Raw genomic sequence first — 20,459 nt, forward strand, 5'->3', positions numbered from 1 at the left:
ATCTACTATAGCTTGTTCTTGAATCTGTCTATTGAATTATCAGCTACATTGCTTGGTAACATATTCCATTCATTCACTAGTCAAACATCAGACCAGTTCTCTCCTATCTCTGTACTGAAATGGAATTGTTCTGTAGTAATTTTGAAAGTATTCTTGTGCATTCTCACCGCACTTTACAAATGTGTCCTGTATTAGGCCTCTTCATCCACCAAAACATTCAATAATATTTCCAGTTCATCTGTTTTACTGAGTGCAGATTATTATAGTATTCTTTGAGCTATCTTTCCTTCCATATCCTTTTTCCATGCCATTTTGTGGTGGTGTAATTTGACATGAACTAAAGTGAAATTGTGACACTGTGAATACTATGTTATCAGATATGGAGGAGGGTGAAATGGTGACAGTGTGAATAATGTCAGACAGGTGGAAGAGTGAAATGGTGACATTGTGAATATTGTTAGACATAGAGGAGGGTGAAATGGTGACGAGCACATTGTGAGACATGATGGAAGGTGAAATGGTGACAATGTGAATATTGCCCGGCTCGTTTCTTCGAGCCTCTCTCCTTACCTCTCTGTTTTGTCCATGCCTTATTTTTTTTTTTTTTTATTGTGACAAAATGTGTATACTGTCAGACATGGAGGAGGGTGAAATGGACAATGATGGGATGACATATGTGGAAATGGTACAGCGGGACCAGCGACGGTGGGAGGCAGCCGATGAAGATGGTGATGAGGCACTCTCACTCCAGGAATTTACTGACTTCCTTCACCCCGAGGAGGCACAGCGCATGCAAGCCATTGTGGTTACTGAGACAATGGAGGACATAGATAAGGATAAGGATGGCAAAATATCACTTGATGAGTACATTGGTTAGTACTGTGTGTTTTTTATTGAGCACAATTATAGATAAGGACAAGGATGGCTGAATATCACTTGTGGAGTACATTGGTTAGTAATATGTGCGTGTTTAGTCAAGTACTGGCATTTGTTGGTATTAAGTAAGATGAATGGGAGTTGCAAGGTTTGGTGAATGAATTTGGGACAGTGTGTAGGAGGAGGAAGCTGAAAGTTAATGTAAACAAAAGTAAAGTTATGGTGTTTGAGAGGAATGAAGTCACAGTGTGTGCAGTGAGGTTGGATGGTGAGGATATGGAGAATGTGAGTGCATTCAAGTACTTGGGTAGTGTGATGAGTAAGGATGGAACTTTGGGGGATGAAGTACGTGAAAGGGTACAGCAGGGAAGGAAGGTTGTTGGCACACTGAAAGCAGTGATGAGAAATAGGGAGGTGAGTATGGAAGTTAAGAAGTCTCTGCATGATGGTATTGTGATCCCTACCCTGACGTATGGAAGCGAGGTGTGGACCTTGCAAGAGGGGAACAAGTCAAGAGTGAGAGCAGTGGAAATGAGTTACTTGAGAGGAGCATGTGGAGTGACATGGAGGGACAGGTTGACGAATGAAGAAGTGAAGGAACGTTGTGGGGTAGATGTGGATGTGGTTGAAAAGATTAGGAGAAATACACTGAGGTGGTTTGGACATGTGGAGAGGATGGAGAATGAAAGACTGACTAAGAGGGTGTATGTGGGTGAGGTGGAGGGAGGGAGAGGGAGGGGTAGACCGAGGATGAGGTGGAGGGATGGAGTTGAGAGGTATATGAGGGAGGGGGGGGTGAGTTGGGGGGAGGGGAGTCAAATGGTGGGTGACAGAGTGACTTGGAGGCGTTTTGTCTGCGGCCACCCTTTGCGAGATTAGGGCGTCGGGCTATAGATAGATAGATAGAAGTAAGATGTAGGGATAAAGGTGTAGTATTTTATTGCACATTGCATCACCAGGTTTTGAAAGTTGCTGTTTGTTCATTATTTATTGTATCACCTAATGGATCAGTATGTCTGCAGCTGTACCTGCAATTTGGTTGGGAAAATAACTGGCTGTGCTTCAGGTGACATGTACCGCGGTGGTGATGGTGAGGTGGAACCAGAGTGGGTCAGCAATGAAAGAGACCAGTTTCGGGAGTTCCGGGACAAGAATGGGGATGGGTTCCTGGACAAAGATGAGGTAAGGCCACAGGTTGATCTGTACAGTATTTGGCTCTTGTTCATCCTCCATGAAATATTTACCCAATTTACAATGTTGGATTGGTTTCCTTCTAAGTTTTGTACAGTGGCATATGAACTGTAGCCTTTAATTATGCCAAAACATCTTATAGTGGTGGGAACTTGTATTGAGAATTTCTGATTATATTGGATAAATGCCGTCCTACTGAACTTGAATCTTCTTAATTCTCTACTCTCTGGCTTCAGCTTTCCTGTCATTGACTAATATGTATGCTGTTTACGTATCCTCTAACTCTACTGACTGAAAAACTCTTCGACTATCGTACTTCTGAGATGGAACACATTTATCAGTTTCTCCTTTATCTGAAATCTCCATTCTAGGAAATCTTAGTGTTCACCACCACCTTTGGCTCTCCTCTCCTTTAACTGATCCACCTGGTGAACAAGCCTGCATCTTTTCTATCCTTAATGACCTAGAGCAGCTTGTACAGCACCCTACCCTTATCCCTGACCACCTTGCAGAGAGTTCCAACATATTTAACCTCTTCCTTACCTCTAATCCTTCTGCTTACACTGTTAATCTTTTCTCTCCGTTGGGCTCCTCTGATTACAACCTTATCACCTTAACCTGTTCTCTTGCGCCAGTAATATCTGTGGACCCTCCCAAGAAGCAGCAGCTGTGGCACTTTGGAGTTGCAGATTGGGAGACCCTCAGGCAGCACTTTGCTGATCTGAGTGTGCCTAGCTCATTACAGAGGTTATTCTCTTGGGCATGGAAGCATACATTCCTTTCTCATATCCTGTGGCTAATGGGAGAAAAAAAAAAGTTTAATCATGCCTGTTCTAATGCTGTCCACAACAAGGAGAAGGCCTACAAAAGGTACCAGAGTCAACCCATCCCAGAATCTCATCTCTTATGTTTCTGCCTGCAATCCTGCTAAGTCTGTTCATCACTCTGCCAAAAATTGTTTCATTCATATTAAATGCGCTGACCTCTCCAGCCTAAATTCTGGCAGCTTCCCTTAAACCTTTCTAACAACTTTACCTCTTCATCCTTCCCTCCACTTTTCCACACTGATGGCTCTGTAGCTATTTCTTCTACTGATAAAACGGAACTCTTTGCCCAGACTGTCTCCTCCAGCTCCACCTTAGACAATTCTGATGCTGTTCCTCCATCACTTCCCTCCCTCTGACTTCCTCATGGCAGACTAAAATTTCTTCAGTTGATGTATTTTCTGCCTTTGCTGGCCTCAATACATTCATAGCCTGATATCCGGCAGTGTTGTGTACCAGTGGGAGTGCTCAGTCAGCGAATATGTCAGACATTGAAGCAGTTTCCCCTGTAAGATACTGAAGAAAAGCCACAGATTCTTTCCAGACCCAAACCCAAACCCTCATTTACCTTATTCAGTGTCTCTATGATACAGAAACACCATAGGTAATGTTATTATCCTTATTAACAATACTATTTAGTGGTAGGTGGGAGGCATTCACCATCAACTCCCTCAGTGTAGTGCTGCTTTGGATGTCTGTCCTATCCTTTCTTCCTTCCCACCTCTTCCGTCTTTCTTTCATTCTTTCCTCTTCCTTCTGCCTATGGGTGACTCTACACTGAGTGACAAGCAATTGATTTCCTGTACACCTGGAAGCCATTTACTATGCTGGGTGGTAACCATATAACCAGATTATGGTGCCTGGTGGTTTAGTGGGTAGTTAAGGCACTCCAGTCAGACTGAGCCTGTGTAGGTTTGTATCCAAGGGATGGTTGGGGTTTATTGCTCACGTTATGCTGCTTAGGGATGAGTGAGGCTGGTCACTCTCATCTTAAATGTCAGGACCAACTTGCCCAGCCCCGGGTTCCTATGCTCCTCTGTGGGGCAACATAGGATTGGATGATGGATGGATGAACAGTACTATTGCTAAAAAATGGCACATCAGACATTACATGCAGGAGGGTGGGGTGGTGGGATGTGTGATGTTCAACACCGCTTCAGGGGAACTAAACAGCCAGGCAGGCTGCTGGCAGTGCTCCAAGCAGGGGTGGGGGAGGGCAGGGGGATGGTGAGGGAGAGAAGCAGGGGTGGTGGAGGGAGACAAGTGGGGTTGGGAGGAGGGTCATAGGGAAGGAGACAAGAAAGCCAAACAGCCCAGCAACCCTCCACCCTACTCTCACTCTCTCTCTCTCCACTATCTCACACACACACACACACACACACACACACACACACACACACACACACACACGAGACAAGTGGGAGTGGGGGGATGGAGAGGGAGACAACCAAGGGTGGGGGAAGACAGAGGGAGACATGCCTGGCAGTTCTGAGTGTGGTGGGGGATGGAGGAGGGATGGAGTGGGGGAGAAGAGAGGGGATGGAGGGAGGACAGGAGGACCAGGACAGCTACTTTTCAAACCTGGGGAGAGGCGAGGTGTCGGACTGGAGAGGTGGGGTGTCGGACTAGCAAGGCAGCGGACATTCAAATTGTTTGGATTGTGGGAATGTTCCCCTATTTCTTACGTTCTGTCTAGCAAAGCGCCAGTTATCGATACACCAGATAACGGGGTATGGGTGTACTAACGAGGCATTCGGGCCTGATGGGGTCCCTCCTGTTGTCCTCAAGAACTGTGCTTACACCTTTTCTTGATAAACTCTTTTCCCAGTGTCTGTCAACTTGTACCTTTCCTTCTTGCTGCAAGTTTGCTCTCATTTAGCCTGTCCCAAAGAAGGGTGACTACAGTATTCCCACCCCTCTTAACTATCACCCAGTTGCTTTAACATCCAGTTTCAAAAGTTTTCAAGTCTTTTCATAACAACAAAATTTGAAGCGTCTTTCCTATTACAACCTTCAATCTGATCATCAGTATGAGTTCCACCAGGGTTGCTCCACAGGCAATCGTCTCACCTACCTTTCAGACTCCTGATCATCCTTCTTTCAGGACTTTGGTGAAAGTTTGCCATTACACTTGACATATCAAAAGGCATTGGATTAGGTCTGGCACAAATCTTTAATTTCCAAACTGCCCTTTTATGATTTCTATCCTTTTATCTGTGTCTTCATCTCTAGCTTCCTTTGTCATTCTATAGCTGCAGTTGTAGATGGCCACCGTTCTTCTCCTAGAGCTATCAATAGTGGTGTTCCACAGTGCTCTGTCGTATCACCAACTCTTTTCCTTTTATTCGTCAGTGACCCTCTAAAGCGGGCCATACACACACAGGCGAGCCCATCCGGTGGCCTGAAGAGGCAGGCCCATTCTGGCAAACCTGGGCGTGTGTGGGTATGGAACAGGCACCTGCCCAGGCAGTCTCAACAGTCATCCTGGGATCTGTCGTGGACAGATTTTCATGGTCAGGCTCCGGTCAGGTTCAGGCAAACTGAGCGTGTGTGGGGTACTGCAGGCCATCATGCGTCAGGCTTGTGTCAGTTGTGCGCGAGAATTTTAAATCCTCGTACGAGTAACCTGTTGCAATAAACCTCAGTGTGGCTGTCAGTCTTTCATGTGGTGAAATAGCACTCCTCATACAGGTATCGTTCTTCTTTATTATTGGAGAAACCAATGACAACAGCTGCAGGTAGGAATCCTCGTCCATCCTCAAGTAATTAAACGAGTCATTTTTCTCGCACTGCAGTTCTTTCAACAGAGTCAGATGAGACAATTTACTCCTTCTCATCAACCAGTTTTTTGCCCATTTGGTCCATTTTTTCCTCCTCTTTCTATTATTTGCAATATAGGCTGCAGCAACAGCCCCAATAGCATGCAGCTCCAGGTCATCTGTGAGCAGCGGAGTGTCCATGGCCCCCCCTCACACCACGGCATTTTGCGTGCAACTGAGCTGAGCCGTGAGGCTGACTGAATTGTGTGTGGGCACAGCTTTGTTCGTTGAGGCCGACCTCTTCAGGCCACCGGACGAGCTCGCCTGTGCGTGTATGGCCCGCTTAAGCTGTACATTTAACCCCATCCACTCGTACGCTGATGATTTCACCCTTCACTTCTCCATTCTTTTCCCACAACGTCCATCTCAGCATTCACTTTAACAAACAAGGGATGAGACTATGTCATACCTAATGTCTGACTTAGTTCATATCTCTGACTGGAGTAAAAATAATCTTGTTTTTAATGCATCAAAAACTCACGTTACATCATTCTTCCCAACGTGATGTTCCGCAGGAGTATCCTCTAGTTTTTAACAATATCCAACTCAGTCCTGCATCATCGTTAAATATATGTGGAGTTTCATTCTCTCAGGATTTATCTTAGAAAGATCATGTTACCTCTCTTGTAAAATGTGCATCCAAGAGATTAGGTGTGCCAAGCCAACCCCACGCCTTCTTTACACCCCTGTACAGTTGCTGACTTTATACACGGGTTTTATTCATCAGTGTAGAATACAACGCTCACGTGTGGGGAGGCTCCCCTTATACAGCTCATTCTCAACAAGGTGGAGTCTGAGGCTTTTCATCTCATTAACTCCCCTCTTCTTACTTGCTGACTTTAACCTCTGTCTCTTTGCCGCTCTGTTACATCTTGTCTCTTTTCTTTTGCCACTTCAGTGGTCGCTGCTCCACTCAACTGTCTGCTTGCATCCCTCCGCTGCTACGACAGTCACGTATCACTTGTCTAACAACAAACTCTATCTCTTTTCTGTCAGACTCACAAATGCAGGAATTAACTGTTATTCTCAGTCCTTAATGTATGCAACAGGTCAGCTCTGGAACTGTCTCCCTATGTCTGTATTTCCTACTGCCTATGATCTCCAGTCCTTCAAATGCAGTGTTTCCAGGCATCTCAGAATGAACTGATCTTGAATTTGAATTTGACTCTCTCTTGCATGCTCCTGGCCTTTGGTTCCTTCTTGAATGCTTAAAAAAAAAAAAAAAAAAAAAAAAAAAAAAAAAAAAATTCTACAATGTGAGAAATGTATATGTGTCACTGCTAGCTTTTCCTAATCATACATAATTCCCTCTCAGAATGTAGCAATATGAGGTGTGTCCAAAAAGAAACCAAGCTTTTTAAATAATGCTCCAACAATAATTGCAATGCACAACTCTGAGGTTATCATTATCATACCCTGGCATTTTTTTTTTTTTTTTTTTTAAATAATGTGTCCAACTCTGGGCATAGGCTTCACAGTCTGCTATCAAGACCCAGCAGTCCTCCTACATACCACACACCTCTACATGTCACCACTTCGGCGCTAACACGGACCGTCCATATTGAATACATGCTAGGGCTCTCTTACAGGATGCTAGGGCTGTCTCTTACAGGACTGGTGTATTAGTATTAGCAGGGGTATTTTTACAACATGTCGGCGGGTCTTCTGGTAGATCAGTAAAGCCTGATTTAATGAAATTCAAATCCTTAAACTTCCCTGCCCTAGCCAGGATTTGAACCTGGGTCTGTTAGGACTGCAGGCCACCTCTCTACCGATTGAGCCACCGCCAACCTACCTGTTAACATCCAATTTCATGTCATATACACGGATCATATTATTATACATGGATCTTATTATACACGAATCACACGCGTATCATATTGTACACAAAATCAGATGCACTGTTGACGGGTAGGTTGCCAGGGTACGATAATGACAACCTCAGAGTCTAGCACCGAGACTATAGTCAGCGTAGCTTGATCATGATGAAAGCGCTGTGTAGCAGTGACTTTGAGCTTTAGTCTAACACTTGCTGCATTGTGCCACATCAAATAGTCATCGAGGTATACACGCTTGAGTGAATGTGTGTTTGGTACACATAGCGAATTTTTGTGTATACAGTAAGACCTCACTATAACAGACTAATAGGGGCCCAATCCATTCCGAAAAAACGAAATTCCGATAAAAGCGACATCCAGACTTCCCCCTGCTAACCTGGACTTTTTTCGATATATCAGACATTAGCCCAGATTGCACGAACGGTTGACTACCATTGTGGTACTGTACTTTGTTATAACTTCAATGCATTAATCAAATGGTATAATATATACTGTATAATAATACTGTACACTGATAAACATGTGTTTTATGTACCTTATTGTGGTGAACATAGCTGAAGTGGTCAGGCAGTCCGGACTGCTTCTGGCTTCATCAGGCTTTTTCCAATATATAGGAATTTAGTCCGGTAGTACCTCAGTTCCAGTAAAAAGGAATTTTGGTCTATTGAAGTCCGTTATATTGAGGTTTTACTGTATCTTCTGTCATTTGAAATTGGCGACCTTTAAAGGTGGATTTCAACTTTGGGGGGGGGGGGGATCCACAGGGGGCACATCCAGAAAGTAGGGCAACAGGGGGATGATGATCAGCTCCAACTTCACCGGAAAGTCATAGAAACGAGTAATGCATGAGGAGGTGCATTGTCATGGTGCAGCATCCAGGTTTTGTTTGTCCACACCTCAGGCTCTTCCTTCACACTCCCTCCCTGGAAAAGTAAAACTTTATTGGCTCTGACCTCGTGGAAGAAAGTCATGAAGAATGAACCCTTCCCCAAAAAAAAGGATGATCAACACCGCCTTTGCATTTGAGCGACTCTGACATGCTTTTTTTGGTTGTGGTGACATTCTAACCCATGGCCACATTTATGTTTCAGCTTCATAGCCATACCCCCACGTTTCATCACCTGTTATGACACGTGAGAAAATATTCATCAGCATTCAAACAATCAAATAGCTCTTGACTGTTTGTGACAGGGTTCCCTTTGGGACATCTGTCAACAGACACAACACAAATTTTGCGACAACATGTTGTGTCTTCAGTTTTTTGGTAAAATCATGTGATACAAACGTTTACAAGTGTTTGTTTCCTTGGAAACCTCACGGACACTCATGCGATGATTTTTACGGGTCACAGCATGCACTTTCTCAACTTGATCGTGGTCTCTTGATGATAATCTTCGGCGGATGTTCTTCCCGATTTCAATTGCTGGAACCACTTATGACTGTGTACAGCTCAAACAATCCTTCCCATAAGCCTCATGCGACATCTGAAAAGTATTCGTAAAAGTTTTTCCCATTTGAAACAGAATTTCTCACAAACACCATGCTCTTCGAGATCCTTCACTGTTAAGCTTACAATAAATCACCAAGTGCACTAAATGCATGTTCACTGAAGTGTGTGTGCCTTGATGACTAAGTGACATGGTGTGATGCAGCTAGTGTTAGACTAAAGTTCAGAGTCACTGCTACCCACCACTTCTGTCACAATCATGCTGCATTGACAGCTTTACAAAAGTAGGGTTTCTTTTTGGACAGACCCTGTATTGATTGCCTTGATGACTAAGTGACATGGTGTGGTGCAGCTAGTGTTAGACTAAAGCTCAAAGTCACTGCTACCCACCACCTCAGTCACAATCATGCTACGTTGACTGCTGTACAAAAGTAGGGTTTCTTTTTGGACATACCCTATATTGATTGAATATTTTTTCCTATTTTTAAAATTAGTATACGTGGACACTTGCTTGTTGCATAAACTACATGTAATCACCATGGTGTAGTTCTATCTATCTATTGGCAGACGCCTCAATCCCGTTTGGGGTGGCCACAAACAAATCGCCCCCAAGTCGCCCTGTCCCCCGCCATTTCACTCCCCTGCTCCCAACTCACACCCCCTTCTCTCATATACTGATTCATGTTCTAACTCTCACAAACTTGTTTAGAAAACAAATATTATTAAGAATTATGGTATCCATGATCTAAGCAATCTCCAGGCTAGGTTTGTTGCCATTTTATCCACACAGTTGGCTGCTTACTAATAGTAAACAAAAGTCTTTGCAGACTTTCCAAAATTGTGTGAATACCTATAAACAGTGGAATTTAAAAGTACAGTAAATGCATGCAAATGCTTCTTTTTGTTTCATTTATAAAGGCCCCAACATGCTTGCATGCATCAGCCTTGGTCACCTAATGGCTGCCCTCCATGCTGCTCAACTTCTGGCAGCCTCCCTCTTCCATCCCTGTCCCTAAGGCCACACTCTGTGACCTTGTCTTAGGTCTTTTTCAGTCTATCTCTTGCAACCCCACCCCCAGCATTCACACTTCTCACATTCTGCACCCAGTTGTAATCCCCCATCCTCTCCACATGCCCAGACCATCTCAATCTACTCCCCTGATCACAGCACCAATACACCTCAGTCTCATTTTTCCTCTCAACTCTTTCATCACAAATCTAGACCTCCAGGCCTCGCATTCAAGAACGCACTGCACATCCACGTAATCATTGTCATTTCTGTACGTTCGAGCCAATGAGTATTCTCTTCCTTTACTGCCCAGGTTTCACTGCCATACAGCATTACGCTCCTGACAGATTCTGCGTACAGAGATCCCATAGCACCGAGGGAGAGCTATCTCAATGTCGGGAGAGGCAACAGCTCCCTGAACTTCTTCCAATCACTCTTCGCTGTAGTCACAGAGCTAGCTCTAGCCTGACCTCCAGCAAATAACAGGTCTCCCAAGTAACAAAACTCCTCCACATGCTCTCCCCAACACCACACACATGAAATCAGTATTATCTTGCAGAGTACCTCTTATACCACTATATCTCTTATGCACTCACTTATCATGAACGCTGCACAAGATGGAATTATTTCCCACGCCCTTGTGGCACACCGCACATAGCCACTCTATCTCTTCTTTGAGAGTACTGCCACCAACCCTAGATACCACCTCCTTTGTTTTATCTGCATTTACACTTAAACCCTTGTGTCCCATACCATCTGTCCACTTACTAAGTCTTTTCTCTGCCTCCCCTTTATTCTCCAGTCAGCAGTAAATCATTGGCATACATCTCCCACGGGAGTGGGAGATATGTAAAATGATGCTTGTTGAGAAGTAAATGAGCGAGACATTGGTATAGCATTAGTCTCATAAGCCACAGGTGAAAGCAGTGAAAAAGTGTGTTGTTAGGGAGTGTAGGTTGTGCATTGGTTTTGAAGATTAGAAGCACAGAGATTCATATACATCAAGATAGAAAGTCTCTTGATCGAGGGGTAGAAAGTGATAGATTGTATATTCATATAGAAAGAATGAATATGAATTTGGGAATGAAAAAGGCTTGTAGAAGGAGGTGTAGAACATCAAAAAGAAGCTAGCCGGATATGGGTGAAGGAATGTCAGTGAAAGTGAGATGTGGGAGTTGTAATGAAAAAAGGTATATCATATTGTATACTGTATTTTTTAAAGGCTCCAGCATGCTTGCATGCATCAGTCCTGGTCACGTAATGGTGGCTTTCCATGCTGCTTGATCTCTGGCAGTCTCCCTGTCCAATCTCTTATCTCTTGTGTCACACTGTGTGACCTCATTCCAGATCTTTTTCGGTCTGACAGATCATTGTAATGAATGAATGATTCAAGTATAAATGAAAATCACAGGACAGTTGCTGCACTGCTTTTAACATGGAGTTGACAGAGTAAGTGCATGTGATGAAGCCAGGATTTTAAAGGCCTGATTGGTGAGTTAATGACAGTATGATCTATTTCACTGGGCACTTTGTTGTTAATTTGCCTACTGATTAATATATATATATATATATATATACACACACACACACACAGTATATATATCCTGTCCATCCTATTTTCTTTGCCTGATAATAAGGCAAGGATTACAACAATTATGTTACTAAGTTGTTACTTTTTTCTGATATGCATGTATCAGATATGAATAATGAAGATTTATTAATTGCTTCCTTCTGGTGATGATACAGGTTAAACAGTGGATCATCCCTGCTGACTATAACCATGCAGAAGCGGAGGCAAAGCACCTGATTTATGAAGCAGATATGAACGAAGACCAAGTGCTGACCAGGGATGAAATCCTGGAAAAATACGATGTTTTTGTGGGATCTCAAGCAACTGACTTTGGTGAAGCACTTGTAAGACATGATGAATTTTAAGGATGTTTTAATTTTCTCACGAAAGTTTCAAATGAATTAATACGACAAAGAACCAAGCTGAAGTTGGACCGTAAGTAATTCTTGACAGGGAATTCATCTTAAAAGTGAATACAAGTATATTGTTCACCATTACTACTCTACTTGCCAGATTACTGCAGGTATCCAGACATTACTGACAGCTGCTAATCTTAAGTATTGATAGCAACAACTGACCACTGTGAAGAGTTGGGTTCACATGTTACATTGTTTTAGTTACACATAATGTATCATTCGCTTTTCATTTGAGGAAGTGGATTGTTGTGAAATTAACCCCTTCATTATTGATGTTTTTTAATTATGTTTATTATATTGTATTTTACCGTGGTCACTGCCAAATTATTTTATGCAGTTTAAGAAAGATCCCTCTTAGTAGAAAGGGTAAAGATTATCTTCACTAACCTCTTTTATTGTCACATCTATTTTATTTGGGTATGTCTGTATGATTTTCTTTAGGATAGTAGATATCCCTTGTAGTGAAGAGATTAACTCAGGTCCCAGAAACCAGTTACTGGTATCATTACAAAAATAATCCTAATCTTGACATTGAAGGTCATATTGAGTATAGTATTGACAGGTCACATACAGTATACAAGGAAAAACTGTTTTTGTTTAAACTTTATGCAGACTTGTGTAATGCTTACATTAGTAAGTCAGCTCTTTAATTTAAATCTTATTAGAAGATAACCATCTGTAGTGGGATAATGCATTGAACAGTGGGAGAATGTGTTGAACATTTCAAGCTGGAGTCCAGATGAAACCAATACTTTAGCTGGGTTTGTTAGTATCCTGATTCTTCTCTGCCATTGTGCAGTGGTGAAAATTACTGAACTGACAATGAAAATGCAGTACTATACAACCATGTTTTGAGACCTGTAGTTTCACCTAAGCAAGAAATGAATGATAGTTAGGTATTGTATAATCCAGTGGAATAATCCTTATCCATCTAGCCATCCATCATCCTATCCTATGTTGCCCTATTAGGAGCTTGAGAGCCCAGGGTTAGGCTAGTTGGTCCTGACATTTAAGATGAGAGTGACTGGACTCATTCATCCCTGAGTGGCATTATGTGAGCAGTAAACCCCAGCCACCCCTCGGATATAATCCTGCAGCAGTTCAATCTGATTGGAGCGCCATAATTACTCACTAAGCCACTAGGCGCCATAATTTGGTTATATGGTTACCACCCAGCATAGTAAATGGTTTCCTGGTGTACAGGAAACCATTTGGCTTCTCACTCAGTAAAGTCACCTATAGGCAGAAGGAAGAGGATAGAGTGAAGGAAAGAAAGACAGAAGAGGGAATGTACAGTAATGTCACCAATAGGTAGAAGGAAGAGAAAAAAATGAAGGGAAGACAGAAAAGGGAACTTCATAAAAGCAGCCACAAAGACATAGTACTCCTGAAGAACTACTCTATCATTTCAGTATAGGTCCTTCAGTCATTCCACTTCCTATTTTTAAATGAATTTAGAAGTAAAATTTACCTGTATGAATTAATTTTGCCACCACTTATAATGTACCTGTATTCAAACTTTTGGATGGCTGGTTTTATTGATAAATATCATATACCATAAAATGAGAGTCAGAATTTTTATACACAAACTCATTTAAGATGGACAGTTTAATGAACTTTAGTACTGCTAACAAAAGCTGTATGATGTGATGGGGTGGCACAAACACAAACCTTGATAATCCAGTAAATATGAGAAAAGGAAGGAATATTATGTAGGGTTGTATATTTTCAGTTCAGAAATGTACTTTCATATAACATACCCAACCATTTAACTGTACATTATCTTCATATAGAAACTAGAAATATTTACCAAAAAGTGACATTAAGTTCTCAGTTCAGTTAAACATTAACCCCCAAATGTCAGTCCCCATTCTGGAATGTGTGTCATGGGGATGTCGGTCCCTGTTCCAGAATGTTTAGACACGTTCTCAGCCGTTTAGACACGTTCTCAGCCACTGTTCCACAATAAATAATTAATCATAGGATATTGGAAGACCACTCATTAAAGCTAAAGAGTTGTACTATGCTGGGTATAAAGATTTTTATCTATCTATCTATCTATTGCCAGACGCCTCAATCCCGTTTGGGGTGGCCACAAACAAATCGCCTCCAAGTCGCCCTGTCCCCCGCCATTTCACTCCCCTGCTCCCAACTCACACCCCCCTCTCTCATATACCTCTCCACCCCATCTCTCCATCTCATCATCGGCCTCCCCCTCCCTCTTTCCCCCTCCACCTCACTCACATACACTCTCTTCGTCAGTCTTTGACCCTCCATCCTCTCCACATGGCCAAACCACCTCAGTGTGTTCCTCATAACACTTCCTATCACATCCACATCAACACCACAACGCTCCTTTATATCCTCATTCGTCAGCCTGTCTCTCCATGTGATTCCACAGGCTCCTCTTAAATAACTCATTTCCACGGCTCTCACTCTTGACTTGTGTCAAGATTTTTATGATAGGTTTAATAGTTTTCATAGGAGTGATTCTTGAAAAATCACCTATTTTTTGCAAGAAATGCCAGCTCCTGACGGTCGATTATATAAACAATGCCCAACCCCATGGGGTTAATCATCTGATTATCATTAATTCAAAACTTTCTAGATCTGTACACTATTACTAATCGGATTTAACTTGGGAAAAATTACTTTGCCATTGATTTTGGAAGCCTGCCCAAAATTTTCTACTACATAAACAACAAACCTGTAAATAACCATGGACATGCACAAGACTTGCATGTTCACCTCATTTGGCCACCTGCCATTTCCTTCCCTGCCAGAGCATATATATATGTATAGAGAGAGAGAGGGGAGGGGGGAGGGGTAAAGCTGTGTGCTATGCTAAACAATTCCAGATATGCTGCTAATGAACTTTGAAGTTAATGCAGCAAGTATTTCTCATTCATCATATCCAGACCTGCTTAGTTATTCTTTACATATGATAAAGTTATATACAGTACTAGGCAGAATGTACCCAGCATGGTTTAATGGTTCAGAGTGTATGCTGTCAGTTGAGAGGCTGGGTGTTATCCCACTAAAAAGGCCACTGGATGATGACATTAAAGACATCCAGTTGCAGAATGCTACTTGTTCCAGCATGAGTCCTCCTCATGGGGACCCTTAGCCCATCAAACAAAATGAGTTCATAGCATAAAGCTGCATCATCTTCATCATTACCCAGACAGCACATTCTGAATAAACCTGTATGGCTCATGCACAACTTAACAAAGCCAAATAGAGTAGAATCATCTGAGGGGGTTACTGAGACCATGCTAATCATAATTTACAGCCCAGGTATGTCATGCTAATGCAGAATACAATTGTCTGGGATCAGCTAAAATAAAAAGGGGGTGGTTGGGTGGGTGGCTTAAAAAGTAAATTTCATCTATGCTGATGGATTACTCATTGTGAAGCCCAGCTCTCAATATGTTGCAGATAAGTGACGTTCAACTGTACAGTACTAGGCTGTGCATGGGAAATATTTCTGATTTTTTTTTTTTTTCCAGTGATCCAAACACAGCATGCAGAGAATGGGTTTTTCAGTAAATTTAATATTTTTGTATATCCATTTGTACTGGTGCATGTTCAAAAGGATACTCATATGTAAACAAAGAGTGTGCATTTGCGTGTTAATTGGCAGATGCTGTTAATTTGTGCAGTAAGTTTGTTGTGTACAGGGCAGTCACATGACACTGAAAATATGAGACTTCATGTAATAAAATATTTGAGGTAGAATTTTTATGCAGATTAAGAAATCTGGCAAAATTTTACAATATTGCATATGAATAACATTTAACAGCTACCAACTTGCTAGGTGAATATATGGGAGATCATGAATTGTTTAAGTCTAAATTTAAAAGCAGCACTAGAAATATTGGCATTACTCATACAGATTAGTACAGAATGTTACTACAGTCCATTCTGCTACTTTTTGTGTGATGCTGCTGTGTTGCACTATTTTTTTTTTTTTTTAAATGTCTAATGTTAATGCTATTTTGCTTTGTGTTTAATTCATGTGAATTGATAACAAAGAGTTGTAAAAGATAACCAAGAGTTTTAAAATATTTCCAGCTTGATAAACCACTGACTTGTTTGTTGAAATGAATGGCAGTTTTATCACAGAACCTGTCTTTTTTTTTTTTTTTTTTTTTTTTTTTTTTTTTTTTTAGTGGTGCGAGACATAATTCAGGATCTTAAGAAAGTTTCCCTGTAATCTGTTATTGTACTATTTTCATATTGTGCATGAAGAATTATCAGTTAAGTGAATGATACGGTATGTTTATCAGCAGTCCACTTCATGTAAGTAAATTTTCATGGTCATTATATTTGCATCATCATAGTTAGTTGCTAATATTACTTGATGGTGGCAGTGAACAGTAATTTTAGTGGGCTTTAAATAGTTTAAATAATACAGGACTTGTTTTCTGGTAGTGTACTTGTTTTGTTAAATAGTAGAATAAGATTAATTCAAATTCCATATGGTGCTTAAGTTAATGGGTTACTCATCATACTCATGTTTCTGGATCTTCCTGTCACTGAAGTTTGTAATAACATTAATATGTCATTTTACAAATACCAGAATTTTTAAGAGTGCATACCAGGAACTCAAGAGTCTGCACAACTGGCACAGTATCACTACAGAACACTGTACAAGTCAACAACAGTTAGTATGAATTTTATATGGGTATCAACATTACATATATATATATATATATATATATATATATATATATATATGTATGTATGTATGTTTGTGCGTGTGTGTGGTGTAAGGGTGAATATCAGTGAAAGTTCAAGGCAGTTTGTAGAGAAGTACAGTTGGCCTCCTATTTGTCAGGGTACCACAGGCAGAAGTTCATGAAACCATGTATAAAGGAGTTAATAACCTATACAGTAGTTAAAATGGAGCAGCATGAGTTCTGTTCAAGATATTCCATTCTGTTGACATCCATTGTATGTGACCACTTTTAAGCATACCCTCAAATTTTTTTTTTTTTTATACATATATAGTAAAACCTCAAAATAACGGACTTAAGTAAACCGGAAGTCGCTTTTGTCGGACTCTAGGAGCTGCTTGACTAAATTCCTATATATCGGAAAAAGTCTGATAAAGCCAAAAGCAGTCCGAACTGCCTGACTACTTCAGCTATGTTCACCACAATAAGGTAAATAAAAGACATGTTTATCAGTGTACAGTATAGTATTATATATACTGTATTATACTATTTGATTAATGTAGTGAAGTTATAACACAGAGTAGTACCACAATGGTAGTCAAAACAGTTTAAAAATCATTCACATGATCCAGACTAATGTCTAATATATGGGAAAAAGTCCGGATTAGCAGGGGGAAGCCCGGATTCTGCTTTATCGGATTTTTGCATTTTTTGGAATGGTTTGGGCCCCAATTAGTGCATTATAGTGAGGTCTTACTGTATATTCATAAGGCATAGGAATATAAAATGATACGTATGTTGCAACCCTAGCACTTCCCTCTGCTGTTGAAGTACGCAGTTTAGTCTCAACACGCACATATTGTTGAAAATGAAATGTTTTTATAACAGTCATTACCTGCCTTAGTTTCACCTTATTTATATACATTAAAAAAAAAAAAAAAAAAAAAAAAAAAAAAAAAAAAAAAAGTCATGATTGCAACAATTTATATATTAACCCGTACCGCGCCGGGGGGGGGGGTGGACTGATACCACTCTATGCTGACTGATATTAAATTTTTTTTTTTCTGGCTAAATGGTCTTAGTACATCAATATTAGATCCCTGGCACTAATAAAAGTAATCACCCAAGCCGAAAGTTGGTGGAATCAAGTCAGGTTAGTGCCACTTGACCTCTGAAATCTTCAAGATTACTGAGAGAGCAAAGTGGCTGTGAGCTTGTGAACTGATTTTGGATTTTTTTTTTCTGGCTAAATGGGCTTAATACATCAATATAATATCCCTGGCACTAATAAAAGTAATCACCAAAGCCAGAAAGTTGGTGGAATCGAGTCAGGTTCATGCCACTCAACCTCCGAAATCTTCGAGGTTACTGAGGAAGCAGAGCGGCTGTGAGCCCGTGAAGACTGTCATTTGCCTCCCACGCTCCTGAATCAGTGTCATAAGCGTAGCGGAGAAATGTCTGAAGTTAGTGAAATATGCTATTACCTTCTATTTTACTTTGGCTGCTTGCGATGACTTCTCAATGCTGCAGGACATAGATCTACATCATTGGCGTTTTAGAGAGGGACGTAGATCTACGTCACTGGCGTTTTAGAGAGGGACGTAGACCTACGTCGCTAGCGTGGTATGGGTTAAGGAAATGAGAACCACAAGGGGCAGACTCAGCAGGTAATTTTAAGAGTTTCCTCTTAAAATGTAATTGTTACAGTGTTTTTATTTACTGGAGCAAGCTTTGTTTTTTCCCCAAGGTTGCTGAAAAACGTACGAGTGAATCTCATGGGCCTGTAACTCCTGGATACAGGGGGTTGTCTATACTCTCTGTCAACTGTACAAGGTCTGTCTTGTCTTGGACAGCTACTTTTCCCACTCCCAAAGTGAATCAAGTATCTACTGTGCATATCATGTTAATTCCTTAGTTTGCAGTTCAATTTTGTGAAATGTTTATAATTAATGAAAATCTGAGTAATATACTGTACAGTATAGTATATGTTACTGTTTGGTAAGCTTGTCATTAGAATTTATTTTTTCATGAATCCTGGTTACATTAAACTTATGCAGTTGACTGGGAGGTTTCAGTATTGCAATTATTATATTTTAAGTAGTTTATTATATAGATAGCGTAGGAAATACTAAATTATTGAAATTATGTACTTTTATACAATTTACTGTATCATGTTTTGTAAAACTAAATTGTTTTATAATAAATGATAAATTTCAAATATTTATTTTTGGGGGTACTTTTATACAGTCAACATCTGAAAAAGATTGACTTGGGTACTATATTACTGAAATTACCATGGTCATTAAAAGATTTTGTGCATATTCAAAAAGTACAACAATAAGCTTAATTTGCCCCATATAAACAGGAGTGTAATGGTTCCAGGTTAGGCTACTCAGTCCCACTATTTAAGGCAACAGTGACCACCCTCACCTGCCCCTGCTTGGCATTACATGATCAATAATCCCCAAACACCTGTCATATGGAACCTATACAGGCTCCATCTGATTGGAGTGCCTTAACCCTGTAAACCACCAGGCATCATTTGGTTATATGATTACCACTCAATATTGCAAATGGTTTTCTAGGATACATGAAACCGTTTGGCATGTCCTCCTGTGTAGAGTCACCTGGAGAGAGAGGGAGAGGCAACACTGCATCGAGTAAGTAGATGATGGAAGCCTCCACCTACCAAACATATTCAAGAACTACATTTTATAAATCAGATAAGCAAAATATGAACTGCATTAACTTTACATAGACACTGAGGCAATAAATATTATTATCTCTCCCATAAATATGTGAATCTAATAATGTACTTAAGAGCAACAGTTCTCAAGTCACTCATTCAGTTTATCACTAGCAACAGTGGATTTTCCGAAACTTCTCAGAGGTAATAGTTGCCTTATGTTAATGCTATCACATTGTAACAAATCTCATCACAATCCACACGTGAAATTCCCCTTTACATCAAATTTCCAGCATAATAATCCTGAGCAAATATTATCCTTCATCACTCCCAAACACGGAGGTATTAAACTTTTTAAAGCCTGTACCATTAATTTTCATGCTTGTCTATCCCTAAAACACCTCACAAAGTTGCCAAGTCAATGCTAAAGTGCTAAAACACAGTTTTAAAAAATCCTGATTGCCTCTGTTATGCTAGGTGTTTCAAGGGCGACTTACTTGTCCTACGAACACCAGCAATAGAGAAGAGCAGGACATAAAAACTCAGGACAACAACCTTACATGTGTATTATCCAAATTACAACCTTTGTACAATATGGGTGGGAGTTGTACACAACACACTATTTACTATCAACTGTGCTGGACAGACTAGAGGGTCCCGATTTGTTTGTGGGTATCACACAGGATACTAACCAGTCAGAAGGACACTGGACGGACACTGCACAATCAAGGGTATTAGATCTCACACAGTTTGTTACTTGGGCTCTGACATCAATCTGAATATGTCTCACCATATATAACACAATGGTAAAAGCATTAGTACAACACAGCATACACACATAGACGCGTAGGCATACTACATAGTCACTAGAGCACTAGTTCGACACTGTACATATATATGTCTGAGCCCTACAGTCACTATAGGTTTGGGCAGTCACTATTACACTGGGCAAGCCTGGGAACTCCGGCTAGGCTGCAGGGGCCAGGTGGTCTCATGGTGTCGGCCAGGTATGGGAGGGATACCGTCTGGTGTCCATTATCTCAAGGGCTACAGAATGACCCTCAAAGGTGACACAGTCTGCTAGGAGCTGTGGTCGGGCGTGGT

At 41.0% G+C, this 20,459-nt stretch overlaps 1 protein-coding gene across 1 annotated transcript in view; it reads left to right on the forward strand.

Moving 5' to 3' along the window:
- Window positions 1-18,935, forward strand: part of scf (Calumenin B scf) — an 86,325-nt gene extending 67,390 nt beyond the window's left edge. The window contains exons 5-8 of the mRNA XM_080268689.1: window positions 636-872; window positions 1,943-2,058; window positions 11,751-12,482; window positions 18,263-18,935. Of these exons, the coding sequence (XP_080124815.1) occupies window positions 636-872; window positions 1,943-2,058; window positions 11,751-11,939 (542 nt within the window). The 3' untranslated portion in view covers window positions 11,940-12,482; window positions 18,263-18,935. The remainder of the gene's footprint in view (window positions 1-635; window positions 873-1,942; window positions 2,059-11,750; window positions 12,483-18,262) is intronic.
- Window positions 18,936-20,459: the final 1,524 nt, after the last annotated feature.

Source organism: Coenobita brevimanus, chromosome 29 (assembly GCF_032717465.1).
Source record: "Coenobita brevimanus isolate Jiangsu-jjx chromosome 29, ASM3271746v2, whole genome shotgun sequence".
Classification (NCBI taxonomy): domain Eukaryota; kingdom Metazoa; phylum Arthropoda; class Malacostraca; order Decapoda; family Coenobitidae; genus Coenobita; species Coenobita brevimanus.